The sequence below is a fragment of the Acaromyces ingoldii genome (genome assembly GCF_003144295.1).
Source record: "Acaromyces ingoldii strain MCA 4198 unplaced genomic scaffold FA10scaffold_4, whole genome shotgun sequence".
NCBI classification, from domain to species: domain Eukaryota; kingdom Fungi; phylum Basidiomycota; class Exobasidiomycetes; order Exobasidiales; family Cryptobasidiaceae; genus Acaromyces; species Acaromyces ingoldii.
The window spans coordinates 881,472-897,276 of record NW_020290250.1 but is presented as its reverse complement, the minus strand read 5'-3'; the positions used below and the strand labels follow the sequence as shown (position 1 = coordinate 897,276).

The 15,805-nt window shown below is 57.5% G+C and overlaps 4 protein-coding genes across 4 annotated transcripts; 2 read left to right on the top strand and 2 right to left on the bottom strand.

Moving 5' to 3' along the window:
- Positions 1-263: 263 nt before the first annotated feature.
- Positions 264-1,206, top strand: FA10DRAFT_267813 (hypothetical protein). Its single transcript, XM_025522066.1, has one exon. It carries the CDS (start codon positions 309-311, stop codon positions 900-902), a length of 594 nt encoding a protein of 197 aa, XP_025376439.1. The 5' UTR covers positions 264-308; the 3' UTR covers positions 903-1,206.
- Positions 1,147-6,703, bottom strand: FA10DRAFT_139032 (hypothetical protein). Its single transcript, XM_025518025.1, has 3 exons — positions 5,556-6,703; positions 3,108-5,485; positions 1,147-3,040 (listed from the first exon to the last, which is right to left on the bottom strand). Exons 1-3 carry the CDS (start codon positions 6,232-6,234, stop codon positions 1,391-1,393), a joined length of 4,707 nt encoding a protein of 1,568 aa, XP_025376438.1. The 5' UTR covers positions 6,235-6,703; the 3' UTR covers positions 1,147-1,390.
- A 2,332-nt stretch (positions 6,704-9,035) lies between these two features.
- Positions 9,036-10,123, top strand: FA10DRAFT_280315 (hypothetical protein; the record flags this gene model as incomplete). The annotated part of the gene is made up of 3 exons (XM_025523608.1): positions 9,036-9,169; positions 9,282-9,487; positions 9,557-10,123. Exons 1-3 carry the CDS (start codon positions 9,058-9,060, stop codon positions 10,121-10,123), a joined length of 885 nt encoding a protein of 294 aa, XP_025376437.1. The 5' UTR covers positions 9,036-9,057.
- Positions 10,124-10,917: 794 nt separating this feature from the next.
- On the bottom strand, positions 10,918-15,756 carry FA10DRAFT_267811 (hypothetical protein). The gene is made up of 9 exons (XM_025522065.1): positions 13,492-15,756; positions 12,969-13,428; positions 12,595-12,901; positions 12,336-12,529; positions 12,115-12,271; positions 11,806-12,054; positions 11,661-11,737; positions 11,270-11,598; positions 10,918-11,204 (listed from the first exon to the last, which is right to left on the bottom strand). The coding sequence occupies exons 1-9, from the start codon at positions 15,493-15,495 to the stop codon at positions 11,034-11,036; spliced, it is 3,948 nt and encodes a 1,315-aa protein (XP_025376436.1). The 5' UTR covers positions 15,496-15,756; the 3' UTR covers positions 10,918-11,033.
- Between the last annotated feature and the right edge of the window lie 49 nt (positions 15,757-15,805).

The following is a 15,805-nucleotide window of genomic DNA, read 5'->3' as shown; positions in this document are numbered from 1 at the left end:
CGGAGCAAAGAAGCAAGATCCTAGCCAGACACATAATGATGCTACCGTGGCGCTCGACATTTCCTCTTCTTCTTCTTTCGAGGTTGGGATGATTTCAGTGTTTGATCCAGGCAGAACAAACGACCGAGTTGCAGAGCTGCTGGATGCATTTGACGAGACTCGAGCGTTGTCTGCTTTCGGGCACGGAATGGAGGCGCGACCTAAAAGAGGAGAAAAAAAAAGCTGTGATTAGACTCGTTGCGTGAAGTGGAGCAGCAGCGCTCAGCACCGCCACCTCTACTACCTCCTTCGTCTACCACTCAAACATCATGGCCATCGACGACGCACGGCTCGCCGCGGCTGCTAAAGCCGACTCACTCCAAAAGAAGGGAGAAGCCCTCAAGCAGGGTGGGGAGCAGGAGGGGGACGAGGCCGTACCGTCGTACGAAGCTGCTACTGCTTCGGGCCCCAGCTCAGCAGAGAGAACTGGCAACGTGCATGGAGCTCCCGTCGCAACATCCGTGTACCCATTCCCCTCACGTGAGGGCTCTGCACCGTCGGCAGGCGTAGCTTCGGGTGGTGTACCTTACGGACAGTCGCCCTACCAGCCGCACGGAACGCTCCGGATCGCCATCGTCCCTTCCCAGAGCCAGCTCCCGACTCACATCATTCAGCTTGACCCACACGACAATTATACCCGTCGCGCCCGCTCGAGATTCTGCTCGGCCTTTTTCTTTGCCATTGTCCTTTATGCGATCCTGTCCATGAGCATCTCGGCGGTCTGGTATGAAAATGAAGGTCCAGGCTCGATTCCCCGACATGGCGGTCAAAGGCATCGGCACGATGGGAAGTCGCCTTCCTGGAACACGCATACTGGAAACGAATGGGCGCTTGGTCCTGGTGCCGCTCCAAGGTCAGTTTGAAGAGGAAGGACTGTCGACAGCATCGTAAGAAAAGGCAGAGATTGACAATCCTTGTTCAGATTCGCCTTATCGAGTTGGCCGACATCCACCCCGCACGCGAACTCAGCCATTGACGTCGTGCCTTCGTCTACAGAGGATGAAAAAGTCTTCGCCTCGCAGTAGTTATCATTGCCAAATGATCAACTAGCTCGTTGGTTGCATCTTCTTCTGTTTCTATCATCCGAACCACTAATCTACGATCTTTGTAATTGCTTCTGTTCTGATTGTCTTCATTGAGCATTTGAGGATTGGCAGAGAAATCGAAGGCAGAGGGACGGTGTGTATTGAGAGAAGTGAGAATTAACGAGGTCGTGTAGATTGAGAACGGGAAGATGAGGTACGACACATTGAGATGCTGAGGAACGAATCTGCAAAGACTGAAAATATAGAGATGGAGGAAAAAGGGAGAGTGAAGCACCACGACTGGGGGAGAGAAGAAGAAGGCCACCCTATTTGTGGCTAGAGGAGGAAGAGTCGGCAGCGATGCGTTCGTACAATGGCCTGAAGACTCTCAAATGGAAGGCAGCCACCTTAGCGGCGCGATCGCCAAGAAGCTTGACCTCGGCCGTGAATGGCTCTAAGCCCGCACGCTGCAAGGCTCCTTCCCAGTCTCGATCGGCGGCGACACCGGGCGAGCTCGGCGACGGAGAAGCCGGTAAGCTCTGGCCTCGAAGGGGTCTCGTCGGCCGGTTGCTTGTGGGCGTCGCTGATGGCGACAGCGTCGAGCAGGTTGGAGATGCTGTGTCTGGCGATGGGATCTTCGAGATGGCTGGGGCCGACTTGGCGGTGGAGCCATCTTCGAGCTTTTGCCTTTTGCACGTTGCATCGGCACCTGCCTCGGCAAGATTGCTCTCGTCGATGCTGTCGTCAGGCTGCTTCCTCACCGTGGCCATGCCATTGGCACAGGGGGACGGAGGAGGCGCCATGCTGCTGGCCGGCACGCCCGCCGTGGATGTCGTCGCAACAGCCGCTGATCGTCTTACGCGGAGCGACGAGCCCAGAGTCGTGGACGGGGTGGATGGCGAGGAAGAAGCAGCGCCAGTAAGCCGATCGACAAGGATAGCGCGGAGGATGTCGCGGAGCCTGTTTTGACAGAGCTTGTGCAGAGCGCTGCCATTTCGCAGGTTCGTGTCGAGCCACGAGTTGAGCAGATCCAGCGTCTTTTCCGAAGGCGGACCGGCATTGATCGGCAACGTCTGAGATGCATCAGTGGCAGAATAGGCAGTCGGACATCTGGCTTGCCACTGGATGGAGCTGGCGCGAGCAGCAATTTGTAGGACCACATCCCGCATCGCTTTCTTCCATTTGGCATTGTCAATCTTTGCCCCTCCTCCGGCCCCGCTTCCCGAGCTGGCACCCGTGGCGACGGCAGCAAGAAGGCGGCCAGCCATTCCCGGTGTGGTCGGCGTCCGGGGTATAGGTGTTGAAGGGGGGCTGGTTGTCGTAGGCGACGTGATGGACATATTGGCGTCGTTCAGAAGGCACCAAATCTCCGTTTTAACCATCTCGAGCTGGCGGGAGGCAATGTTGGACGCATTTGTAATGATGGCAGACTGCGACAGCGTCGTGACGGGGAGAGCATTCTGTCCGAGCGCAAAGGGCGAGCATGCAAGCTGTCGGAAGAGAAGCAGAAGCATGTAGACAACTGTCAGGTCCGTCACATCGCCGTGGAACGTCATGAGTCGATAGGCGTCAAACTGGAACGTCTCTGGATAGAAGGTGATGAATGCGTGGTTAAGGCTGCTCGACGATAGCGTGACCGCAGTGTTGCTGGCCTGGTTCGATGGCAGACCTGTCGATTGCCCGTTGATGTTGACATTGTTAGCTAAAGCAGCCAACGGTTGAAGCGCAGCTGGAGGGTCGAAGATGAGCTTGAGGAAACCATCATCAAATGACCTCGAGATGACGTCGCTTCTGCTCATTCCCTGCGAAGAGGACTGGCCCATCCGTTGACGGTGAGCGTCTGCGAACCAGGATGTGGTGCGTTCCAAGGAAACTTTTCCTTGCTCAATCTGTTCGCGGAACCAGCGAGTCTCAAAGTCAACGGCCGTCTCGACGAGGTAAAGCCGTGAGGAACGAAGTTGGTGATTGGCAATGTCCTGTGTGAAGAGTTTCAGTGTCAAGCTACACGCATACATCATCGCGACTAGAGGAGGCGCCACTGACCAGCTTCATGAGCTCCAGGATCTCGAAGCACATTCGCAAACCCTTTGCCACATCTCCGTCGACGCAGACTACCTCGACCATCTTTTCGATCACTTCGTCTCGCATGGGCGCACAGTGGAGCTTCAGGATGGAGCCCATGAACGTCACAAGACCAGCCACATCCAAGACGCCATGGTTCAGTTGCTGGGTGATGAGGTGAGGGTCCAGGGTCTGTGCGATGAGGAGATGATGCGACGCAGCCCACGACGGACCTCCCGACATTCCAGCTCGCAGCGAAGTCATGTTCGTCATTACCGTCTTTGTCGTGCGTACACTCGACGGCTGCTGCTGCTGCTGCTGTCCCTCGCCATTCTTGGAGGACGTCGCCGTCTTCGTCGTATTCTGAGCGGGCTTGTCAACAGCGTGTTTCGCGGAGCTGAACGGAGCAAAAGGCGGCTGCGTCTGCGCAGACGAGGAGCCGGGATTGGCCGGCGACGAAGGATGACATAGCAAGGTGGCATCGGTTGAGGAACCGGAGGGCAAGATGGAGAGGCAGATGGCCCTCAACTCCTGAATCAGCATGGGAATCCTCGATGGAATAATGCGGCTGAGACCGTGGCGAGAAGGACCAAAGGACGCTGAAGAAGGCGTATGGGGCTGACGACCTCTCGGAGTGCCGACCTTGTGCGGTTGCGATTGCTGCTGGTGCATGTGCGGGAGCTGCTTCAAGGAGCAAGTGCAAGGAAGCAAGGTACGACCGTTAAAGGTGGTGCATGTGCAGTTCTTTTCAATCTCGCGCATGACGGCAATCCAGTACTTGTTTCCGGCCTCCTTCTTGCGCCTGCCCCGCTCTCCGTCGAAGTTGGGACGGAATTGAACGTTGACGTCGAACACAACGTCATGTCGCAGCTGAGGGTTCTTGAGGATCTCGCCCAGGTCCAGCTCGCGCAACGTGTGCCGGGTGATGGGAGGGTGAAGCGGTGGAGTGAAAAAGGACGTTGAGCGGTGGATGATCTCGCGGCCGCTCCTCTCGGCCGCTGCTACGGCTGCCGCCTCCTCTGCTGCCTGGTGCTGAGCGTGACTCCTGAGAGAGGCCAAAAATTGCGCCAGCTTCGGGGGCAGTGTGAGACGATGCGCAGCTGGCTGCGAGAGATCGAGGACAGGCTTGGCCTTGAGGTTGGGCAAGCTCAAGGTGCGACGTAGCCGGGTTGTACGTCGGCGATCTAGGGCGGCCACATCGGCCGGTCTCAAGATGGGCGCCTGCCTAGACCTGTGGAGAGCAGAGGGGCGAGCTTGCGGCGCGGAAGCCTTTGCCTGCGCAGTCGAGCGAGACTGGGAGGCTTCAGTCGGCGTCATCATGCCATTCACGAGCGAGCGAGGGTCGGGCAGCGTGGTCTGATAGGAGAGAAAAGCCGATCTGCCGACGGTAGCCATTGCTCCAGCTTTGGTAGGGGCAGATGAACCCTGAGCGGGCGTCGTAGCTGCCATCACCGCAGCTGCTGCAGCCATGTTGTAAGAAGAGAGGGCGTGAGAGGCATCTCGAGGCGTAGACGCCGTCGGCCGGCTTTCGACGGCAATGGTGCTTTTGCTGGCGGAAGCACCGGTGGCGGCGCCGTTGGCGGCGACTGTAGAGGCAGCAGGTGCCTTGCCCGCGAGAAGCGCGGCATTCTCGGCAGCGACAGTTTGCCGACTGACATCTGACAAACTCGGACCTGACCCGGTCATCGAAGGAGGGTGTGACGATGGTTGTGGTTCGTTTGCAGATGGATCGTCTATCCGCATCTTCTTCGACAGGTGTCCCTCATAGCCTCGGACCGGGGAGCCGGGCTTGCGTCTCTTGGACGCTGGCACGGGCTGCAGGTGGAATCCACCGTTGGCACTCGCCTTGACTTCGTCGCCCATGCTCGATCTCCTCTGCTCGCTCAGGGCCGAGAGCGCACTTGGCTCGTCGTCGCCTACCGTGGGAGACATCTGCCTGGATAGGAGCCGTCTCCCCGTTGGGCTTGCTTGCCCCGCAGTGGAATGGTGACGAGGAGCCCACCTGCCGAGTCTGGACGCTTCGGCCTGCCTTCTCGCACGGCTGAAGAAGCGTCGATGAAGGAGGGCATTTGGAGACTCAAAGCCTGACGGGCTACTCTGCTGGGGCATGCCGTCGCTGCCACTGCCGCCGCCACCACCACCACCACCACCGCCACCGCCACCGCCACCGCTCGCCGCCGTCGGGGTCGAGGCTGCCGACTGAGAGAACCGCAGCTGCTTCGTTGGTCTTTGGCTGTTTGATGCTGGGCTGAGAGAGTATGAGGAGAAAGAGGGAGCCGAAGGCGTCTGTGGACGAGGGGAGGAACCCTCGTCATCGATGGGCGACGTCGTCATGACGGCAGGTTCGGCGGCGTAGTCCTCTGAAGGAGCAAAGTCAGCAACGCAGTCGACACACACAATCCTCACTAGCACATCTCTTGGCCAACTCACCATCAAGGCAAGACACATCATGGCTCTGCGACACGCCTACGCCCGATGTCGATGTGGCGCCTGTGGTCGTCGCCTGGGAGCTGCTGCAAGCGTGAGCGCAAGTGCCGTCGCAGCCTTCCAGGTCCATGACGCAGCCAGTAGAGCTTCTCGGGTCCCTGGCATCGCCGGCAGGCATGCGAGAGGTGGGCCCGAGGGCAATCTGCATGCAGCGAGCCTCTGAAGAGGAGACTGGGCCGTGGAGAGCCGTTGAGACCGTCGACGCCGAGGACGTAGAGGAAGCCGAAGAGGACGAGGACGAAGGCGAGTCCCCTGCCGTTGACGCTGATGCAGATGCCGCCGATGCTGCTGCTGCTGCCGCCGCCGCCGCTGCTGCTGCTGCTGCTGCCGATGCCAGAAAGGAAGGAAACTGATGCCGACTGGCAGCCTCTGCACTGACGGGGCTTGGCGGCTGTCGGTCGAAAGAGCCATTGCTAGCCCCAGATGCGTCGACCTGGTGATCCATTGCTCCGGCCGCGGCTGCTGCAGCGTGAATGCTGCTGGCATTCGACGACTGGTGGTGATGGGGATGGGGATGCGAATGGTGGTGCAGATTTCCTCGCCTCTCATCTTCGGCCGTCACCGAGCCGTAGGCGGACTCTGCATTGTGTCGATGGGGAATGCTGTCGCCACTGGGTGCCATGATGGGCGACCGGCTGCCGGTCCGGACTCAAGAGGGCAGTGTGCGTTTGCACGGCTGAGACGGGACAAGTGTGGAGACGAAAGGGGGGAAGGGGAGAAAAAGAGGAGGAGAAGGGCCAAGAGGAGGAAAGGGGAAAGGAAGGGGTAAAGGGAAAGGAGAAGGGATGAGAGGAAGGAGATTGGCGAAAGGGGGCGAGGAGCTTTGTCGCCTGTTGAGGATGGGCGGTAGCGTACGCAGCGGGGAGACTGCGACAAAAGCGCAAAGGGCGGCGGCGGCGGCGGCGGCGGCGACCTTGGCTGTGCGGTCCTCGACAGACAGGGGGTAGGGGGGGTAAAAGCTACGCACGCACGCACACACGCGGCGGGGTGTCGTAGATAAAAAGCTCCTCCTCGCCCCGAGCGTGACTAATTGCGTCGCAGGGGGTAGGTGCAATGGAGCGAGGCTGGCTCCTGGGAGCGCCCTGATGAAGGCGCCTTAGTACCGAGGGGGCAGAGGGAGAGGCAGTGCTGGGCCTTAATTCCGCCACCTCGGTCTGCTTTCTGGACAGCGCCTGACCTTGACTTGCCCTGCCTTGGCTAGTCCTGTCCTCAATTATCGATTTAAAACGATCCGAGCGAGCGAGGGGCCCACTCCCTTACGGGTGTGCGATAAGGACTCTGGCGGGGCAAAGAAAAGAGAGGCAAAGAGAGGAGGAAAGCGAGTCAGAGTGTCGACTCTGCTTTGTGGGCTTATCTGGAATTCTTAGTGGGGGGGGGGGGGGGGGAAAAAAGGAGGGGGGGGGGGGGGGGGGGGGGGGGGGGGGGGGGGGGGAAAAAGTGAAAGGGAGGGCGATGGGGGAGGGGAGAGGGAGGGAGGGACAGTGTTCAATGATCAGCACCCCTCCTTCTCTGGACGCCCTCAATTCACAAAGCAAGCAAGCCCAGACGACGTCCGTCTAGACAACAGCCAAGGTACCCACCTCTTCCACCCCTTGCCTGTCCTAATGTCGAGGAAGCTCGGTCCGCCCAGATCAACGCCTGTTTGCGCTTTGCCTTGCCCTGGCTGGCACGCCTGTCTGTAAAGTAACCGATGGCGGCCCGTCGGGGTTGCTCTCTCTCCCTCTCTCTCGCGACGATGAGTGAACCGAATTGTAACGCCGCTCGTCCGACCTTCAGCCTCACGAGGTGCGAGATGAAACAGGGTGAGGCTCGCCTTGCTCGTGCTGAGCTGCTGTTGGTGAAATAAGGGAGCTGGATAGACCACAACGACCTCGCAGCCAGAGAGGTGTGATGCGGATAGTCGGCAGCGACGATCGCGGCAGCAAAAAAATAAAATATAAACCAGAAAGGAAAGAAAGGGACTCAGAAAAGCGCCCTGGCTGGCTCGCCCGCCCGCCAAGCCAATTGTTTTCAGTAGTGTGCAGTAGAGTAGAGCAGTCTGTGTGGTTCCCAATCGCCCGGCCTAGCCTGTGCGGCGCGGCTCGACACCACTTTGTGTATGTGTGTCTGGAAAAAGAAACTCTCTTTGCCTCTCACGTCCATTCGGTCTCAGACTCAGACTCTCGATGATGTTATGCTTTACCGGCGAGCGCGCGCTCTGCAAAAGAAAATCATGCCACGATAAAACGAAACCAGGAAAAATTCCAAAAAAAAAAGGAAACCCTCCAATTTCAAGCAGCGCAGGCTAGGGAGGACCTGAGAGAGGGGGCCCTGGCTTTGAGGTGAAACCTCCGTCCGGCATCACTTGAATCCTCTTATATATCCCCCACCCCCTCTTCCCTTTATCTCGAGAGAGAGAACATACACGCGCTCGGGAGGCTTCACTTCGCGACGCTAAAGGTGAGGGAAGCTGGCCGAGGAGCCGAGAGTCATGGCAATCTGTTGCTGTTGCAACGAGACGAATGAGATTGGCAATTCAGCTTCACACTTTGTCCGGCTTGTCCCCTTCTTTCACTTATGCGTCTGAATCGAGCTCGGACTTTCCTGGCATCGGGAGCGCGACCTTGAATTGACCTCAAGGGCGCCCGACGCTAACGGGCTGTATCTTTCTATTTTCCATTTTGCAAATGTCTGCTCCTGAGCTAGGGGGAACGGGGCCTGGCATCCGTGGTCTGAATAAAGACGATGAAATGGGAGCGGGAGGACTAGCTGATATAAAGTTAGAGCGTTGCCTCGGGGTGCTCGGGTTTTCTAGGCACGGCCAAGGCTTCATTTCGTTTGTTTCACCGAGCGACTTTCACTACTACTAGCCTAGTCAATATCGCCAGACGCACATGCTTTGATGGATGCCATGATGCAATGTATTCGAGCCCCGACTTTATTGGTCAAAAGCCAGGGTACCGAGACGTCCATTGTCAAACTGACCTATCTGGCATTCCAGCAGGCACAGCAGGTCTTTCCTTGTCGGAAAGCTTCGTGACAGGACGGTGCGCAACCTTGGCAGAATAAGCTCACAAGGGCGAGGCAGGGGACTACATACATCAACATCACCCCACCAGCTTGAAGGCGGTGTATTGCTCCTCGCCCTTTTGCTCATGCTTGGGGAGAGAGTGTGATGGTGATGAGCACTGAATGTAAGGCGAGCTTTGACCGCCGCTTTCCTTGACGTCACGGAGGGAGGAGTTGATAAAATAAAAGAATAGGAGGCCGCCCGCCCATCTTAGAGGGCGGCCAGCCAGCCAGCCAGCCAGCCAGCTAAGCGGTGATGAATGTCATGTAGAGGTACTGGACCTCCGGCAACATTGGTGCACTACTCGATGTGCTGTCGCTTACCTTGCCATTGCAATCGATCGTCCTTCCTGCTCCTTTCAACTAAGACTTGAACGCCACAGTCACAGTCACTGACATGACGACGCAAGGCAGTCCTACCTCGCGTCCAATTTCTGGAAGCTACGGCCACGGCAGTCTAAAGCCTCTTGGCTGCTCAGGCCGCCCGTCGTGCAGCTTCGACAATGATGGTGGGTTGCTCTGCTTCGCCACCGCACTTGAATCATCTTGTATGCTGACTGTGGTTTGTGTCTCTTTGATTCCCCCCTTGTCCCCTTGCCCTGCTCGCACTGTGTCAAGAAGGCATACCACACTTCCACGACCTCTACGATGGCTCGCCAGGTGCTCGAAAACGGTCTAACACCGTGCTCTCCCAATGCAGTGACGATGCGTCCGTCAACATGAAAGACGAATTCGCTCTGCCCAAGTCAACTGCCGAAAAGCTTATTCGAGAGGCCGAGGAGGAGTCAGAAAAGGTCACTCTCGGCCTCCTCCACAGGTTGGAGCAGGTGAGGAGAGCTTCGCTTTGAACATGTAGACGAGCGTTAATAGTAATGGTATCCTCCTTTCGCCACCAGCTAAACAAGGAGAAGTCGCAGCTCTCGCGCAGAATCGAAGAAGAGTCGGACCAGGTCGTCGACCGGCTCATCAAGTCACAGCGAGCAGCTTTTGGATCTAGCTTCGGTGGAAGCAAGTGGCTGGGACCTGAACAGCTTCCCGTGTCTCCTACAACACCAGCCAGCCATACTCATCCTAGGCCAGTCTCAAGGAGCACCGTCAGCCTGTGTGCGCTGGATGAGAATGTCGTGGTGCGTGATATGATCGACCACCAGCACCAGCACCAGCAGCCGTGTGCCTCGAAGGTGCCACCGGCAACAGCGACAACGCCGTTGAGCTCGCGCCGACTTCCCATCTCGCTCGAGTCATTGCGCCTGTCAGACCTCATGATTGACGCTGATCCAAATGTCGTCGTCGACCGGCTCAAGGACGCCCTAGCCGAGGCCGAAGCCGTGCGCGACCAAGCAGCCAGGGCGGACAAGTGGGCACAGGAAACGTGGACGATGGCCAACAAGTTTCGCAACGAAGTCATCGAGCTGCGCACAAAGGCGAGCATGCTTTTGTCCTTCTTTCCATTGCTCTCCTGACTGACTTCACGTCCGGCACGATGGATAAGCAGCTGGGAATCGCCACTGACGGTGTCATGGTCCTTCCACCTCCTCCCACAAGCTCTTTCTCGCCAGACGCCCACCGTCGTCGCTCCTCCACCATCACTTCAGCCCATCCAGCGGCTTTCGCCATCGAACGCTCCGTTCCGCTTCGCAGCGCTACCGTAAGCCACTCCCCTACCCGGTCTCAGACCTCCGCACAAGCCCATCCAAGCCTCGACAGGGCTGCAAATCCTCACACCACGCATTCTACAAGCTCGAGTCTGCCCAACGACGCCATCACAAACACGAAGTCTTCGTCAGCGGCACGAATCACTTCTTTGCTGACGCAGCTGCATGGCGGCGCTTTGCGCGATTCGAGCGCTGCGAAACGTGTGCCGGCCTCGACTTCGAGCCTCTTCGCCCGAAGAATCTCATCGCATCCGTCATCGCCCGCCGCGCTGTCCGATGAAATGGGCAGTTCAACATTCGTGAGCACAGGTTCACTGGACCTGGCCACCTCATTGGGAAGCAAACTGGCTTCCCGCAGTCGTGCTTCTTCAAGAGCTTCGCCTCCGCCTCTCACCATGCACAATGCCCATTTTGACTTTGGTCAAAGTGACGGACAGCTCCATCCCAACAAGAGTGAAGACGAGAAAGCAAGATCAACCGGAGCTAAGGCTGCAAGCCCTCTTCCCGTCGACGAATCGCCTGCGCCAAAACCGGACGCAGAAGCGAGTGCGAGCGCGACTGAGGGTAAGGCAGTAGCACCTCAAGAGGAGGCTCCTGGCGAGGTAGAGGAGGTATAAGTGTGCATTTCTTTCCTCGGCGTCAGATGCCGCCCATTCTAATTGTAGCTACACCACTCTTCGATCAACATGCCCATGCCCAGGCCCATCTCGAAATGTCCTCAATTCTGCTCATCCGGACGTTGTGCTGGGTGCTGCTGATGAAATTGCCGCTCGAAGTTCTCGACAGAGCCGCCGAGGACGCCAAAAGTTTCCTGCGCTAGCTTTCCCATGGCCTCGAGTTGGAAGATGAGGTCCTTCATACTGAGCGCATAGGCAAAGTACAACAGGTACTTTTCACTCGCAATCAGTGGCTGTAAAGCGGCGCCGACCAAGGCAAAGGGACAGCAGCACTCACCTCGCTTGATCCCCTGATGGCCCTCTTCTTGACCACTGGCAGCTGCCTGATCGCTTCGAGGACCTGCAGCCGAGCCTGCTCTGCCGGCGGCAGATAAGGCGGGAGAGGCATCTTGAGGTGAAAGGCCGAGGCGAGTAGCCAGAAGAAGAGCCCCACGTTGCCCACCATCTCCCTCCGCTTGCCACCTTCGTCAACGGGCACGACAAAATCCTTGCGCACGCGGTCATGCCAGTCACTCCGAGATGTGACTTGGTGCATCGTGTGGAGCAGGTCCAGAATCGCCTGGCAAGAGCTGATAAATTTGCGGTATGTCGCCACCGGAAATGGCCCTACAGGAGGAGGATGTCAGGGCAATCAATGAGGAGGAGCTTTGCATGACAGTGACGCTCACCCTTGAGTCGAGGCTCATGCTTCGTCTGGGCCAAGAGGCCCTCGAGTTTGATCAACTGGAGCTGCAAGCTCAGCTCGCTGTCAAGACGAGAGATGCGAGGTGAGCAACTGTCGAAATCACCCACGCAATGAAGACTTCAACTTACAGTACATGAATCTCGTCCTTCTCAGAACGTCTCGTTCCCTCGTTCATGAGCAAAGGCTTTCCTTGCTCCTCAATGTCCTCTTCCACGTCATCGGCGCCACTGCTTGTGCTGCCGCTGGCTCCCATGGACGTGGCATATCGCCTTTCGACCGATGCGGGTCCGTCTTCTTTAAAGTCGGTCGTGACCTCGTTCGGCGATGAGTACGAAAGGACCAGTCTTTGATAAAGGAAGGCTAGATTGAACAGAAGGCTGCAAAAATTGACCTTTAGGTTGCATCCTTCTCGTCATGCAATCGCCCGCGCGACTCACTCGGACAAGCCCTTGGCAAGCTCTCTCCTCGCCTCAAAGGGCCAAACGAGATGATTGAGAATGGTGGCCCAAACAACACCAATGATGACAGCAACGGTGCGGTGGAATGCGATCTCTTCGACCTCGATTTCCGTCTTGCGAAGGTTATACGAATACACTGGGGACCAAATCGCCTCATTTCAGCTCGAGCACGGGGTAACCGATGGTTGGAAACAACTCACGGCAACTCAAGTTGTACGTCAAGAGGACGAAACGACCGCTCGTTGCAAATTGAGGTCGCCCGATGATCCAGCGGAAGCATGGAACGGAGAAGAGGGCGCCAAAGATTGGCAGCGCGATATTGTTGTCTGGGAACACCTTGTATGCGCCCACGGCAGCCAAAGCTCCCACCCACGTCCCAACGATGCGATGGATGCTGCTCGAAACAGTCAGTTCAAAAGAATATCCTTCATCTCAAGCACTCCCTCCCTTTTAACTGACCTCATCTGGTTACTTTGGCCAACAGTGGGACTCAGAACGACCATGAACGAAATCAAGGCCCATTCGCCCTTGTAGTTGGTGAAAATGTGTCTTGTCGACTTGATAAACGCCGGCGCGGCCAATAAAGCGCAACCCAAGCCGGCCTTTATGGCAAATTTCGTGTCTGGTTCCTTGAGAATCTGACCGACATGCCAAATGAAGCGATTCACCCGCTGACGAGCTGTGACTGCTGGGGGTGTCTGGGCGGTGTTGAGCTGATGGGGGGCTATCGAGGGCAGCGTGGCCTCCGATGACCGAAACAAGCCCGCTTCACAGCCAGCGACACGCTTCGTGAGAAGAAGAACAGAGCAGAGGGTGAGCAAGGAGAGACTCACAGATGGTGCTAAGGTAGGAATGATCCATTCCAAATTTGGCCTCTTTCCTTTTCGATCTCCTCTTTTCCCTCTGGGAAAACCTTCGGAGCAGCCGCTGCCACCACCATAGCTTGGACCATTCCTCGATTCTCACTTCGTCCTCCCTGATGGAATCAAGGGCATGCACGAGCAGCTCAAGCTCTTTGGAGAACTCCTCGAGCAGAAAGACAAAGTAAAAGATCAGAAATACTTCCTCGTCAGACTTGAGACCCAAATTCGGGTGTAGTGTCAAGCTCTCGTCTGGTCGACGAAAGACGGTGTATAGGCGCTTGATAGCGATCGTCTGCTCGTGTTGGAATCTTTTGAGGGCAGTTGAGACGTCCTCAGCGAGACCGTCGAAGGGCCCGTCAGGGGACGAATCAAGAGGGCGTCCAACGACAAAGGCGCAGCGTAGGCTTCTCAGCGTTCGACTGCAGGTGAACTGTAGGCGAGGACGTTAGTCGATGCAAAACTTTTACAGAGACGAAACATCGTCGGAACCTACCACTAGGCTGCGCATGTGCGGACCGACGTTTCCAAGGAAGCTCTCAAAAGCACCCTTGTCGACATCCGGCTTTGTCTCGTCTCCGATCGAGACGGCTTTGCCCTCTTGCGTCCTTGGCTCGCTCCGCCGCTTCATGCGCTGCGCCACAATGATTTCGTGCTGCAGGCTGCAGCTGCTCCTCAATCCGCCAAGGTGCTGGGCCAACCTGTTGAGGCTGTCGACGACAAGAACATAGTTTGCAACTTTACCCCTCATCCGTCTGTCGAAAGGCGCCTCGAGCTTGGCTTCTGCAAGATTCTTCTTCAGGCTGACAAAGGAAGAATGGTGGTCGTCGCACGCCCGTTTAATCCTATCGCTCTTGATGTTGAACTCGGCCACATCGTCGAGAAGAAACGTTTTGGTGAGGACCTTGAGCAAGGTGGCGAAGCTTTGGAGATTGCGCTGAATGTCGCCCTGCAAGCTCGTCGTCGCACTCATGGGCCACAGAGCAAAACAGACAATGTTGGCGACAACGACACCGGCCACGACGACGAGGGTCGACTGCCAGATTTTGTCGGTGGAGTAATGGCCAAGGTGTTGGGAACCTTCCTTGACGATGACGGTAAAGATGATGACGCTGATCAGAGAGCAGGCCGTGTTGAAGCTCGGCTTGGCCACCTTGACTTTGGCGTAGCCGACGAGGGTGACACCGAGGCCTACAAATGCAACAACAGTGATTGCGTTGCTGAGACCGGGAAAGTCTCGATCGTGGAGAAAGACGGCGATGAGCATGGAGGTGAGGCCCAAAAGAATGGCGTAAGAAAATGAGACGAGGGCAAAGACGTTTGCCTCGATCATCGATCCTATGGAGCGGCCAGGGTGGAAGTAGACGGCAACCGTGGCAATCATGTGCAGATTCGAGATGGGGACGATCTTGGGCGACTCGGGGTCCTGGTTGGGCATGAGCATGGCCATGCGTGAGGAGAGAAAGGGAGAGAAAGTGAAGAGCGAGGCGACAAAGTAGGCTACGACGCATTTAATGATCGTCTTTGTCAGGGGTGAGGGGTCTGTCAAGGGCTGAATCTGCTCTTGCAGTGTGGTCCATCTTCCCTTGCTCTGTATGCGCGCCTTTGCATCCTCGCTGCCATCGTCATTGTCAGCGTCTGACGAATCCGCGTCGGTGTCGGTGTCGGTCTCGAGGAGCCTGTCTTGGTTCTCGGCATAGGCCAACGGATCCTCTCTCCGGGGAATCGTGTCGGGATTCGAGTCGATCCAGCTTTCAGGCTCCTGGTTGATGCTGTCCCTGTTGTTGGTTGTCGTCTCAAAGGTGTCTGTCCTTGGCGGCAGGCCAAACCTCTTCCATTTCGTCTTTCTCCTCGCCGTGCTTCCGATCCTTGACTCTCCCTCACCACCCTCTTGGTGCTCCACATCAGCGGCTGCGCCCTCGTCGACGTCGTCGCTCGTCGTCGGCACGGGCGTCTGGTGCTGCCTCTTCTTTTTCCTCATGTCTGGCAAGCTCTTTCTCTTGCTACTGCCTGGCCTCTGCTCGAGGTGGTTGCCCTGATGGACGTCATCATCGTTGTCGTCCTTGTCGCCATCATTGTCCTCATCAAAGAGATGCGCAATGTTCTGCCACTGATCGATGTGCGTTGTGCTCACCACCCTCGCCTTGCTCGTCGTCCGCCTCTCTCTCGGCCCCCCTCGACCAGGCAAGGAGCTCGACGAAGCCCACAGTCCATCCTGAGCTGTCGAGAGGCCTTCGTCATCGATTCTGCCTTCGTCGGCGTCGTCCTGCCTCGTTCGCCGGCGCGGGTCGCCTGCTGCAGATGTCGCGCGGAGCGCATGGGCAGCCTGCAGCGACGTCTTGACTGCGCTCCACAGCTTGTTGCGCGGCCGACGCTGCTCCTCTCCATGCGGTTCACCTCCCACCTCTCCTCCGACTCCGCCGCCTCCGCTGCCACCAACACCACCACGACCGCCGCCTTCTCTCTCTCTGCGCTCGCGCTCGCGCTCTGTGTCCGACATCGTCACTGTGGTTGTCGTCGAGCTGTCCATTGCACGCGGAAGTGACACGCGGCCACTCGGAGATGTCTCGAGATGGTCGTGCGGCATGCCCGCGGGCAGCGGCTTTGACATTTGGAGAGAGAGAGGGGGAGAAAGCCGTCGTGCCGCCGTTGGGCCCGTCGGAGATGGGGATGCCCACTTTCCTTTCCCGCTGATTTCGAACGGAGGTCCGAGAGCGAGATAACTACTACTAGGGACGCAAGCCAGAAAGAGAGACCGAGACCAACAATCACAAAAAGTCGTGCGCGCGCGTACGATTTAGAGCTCGTTT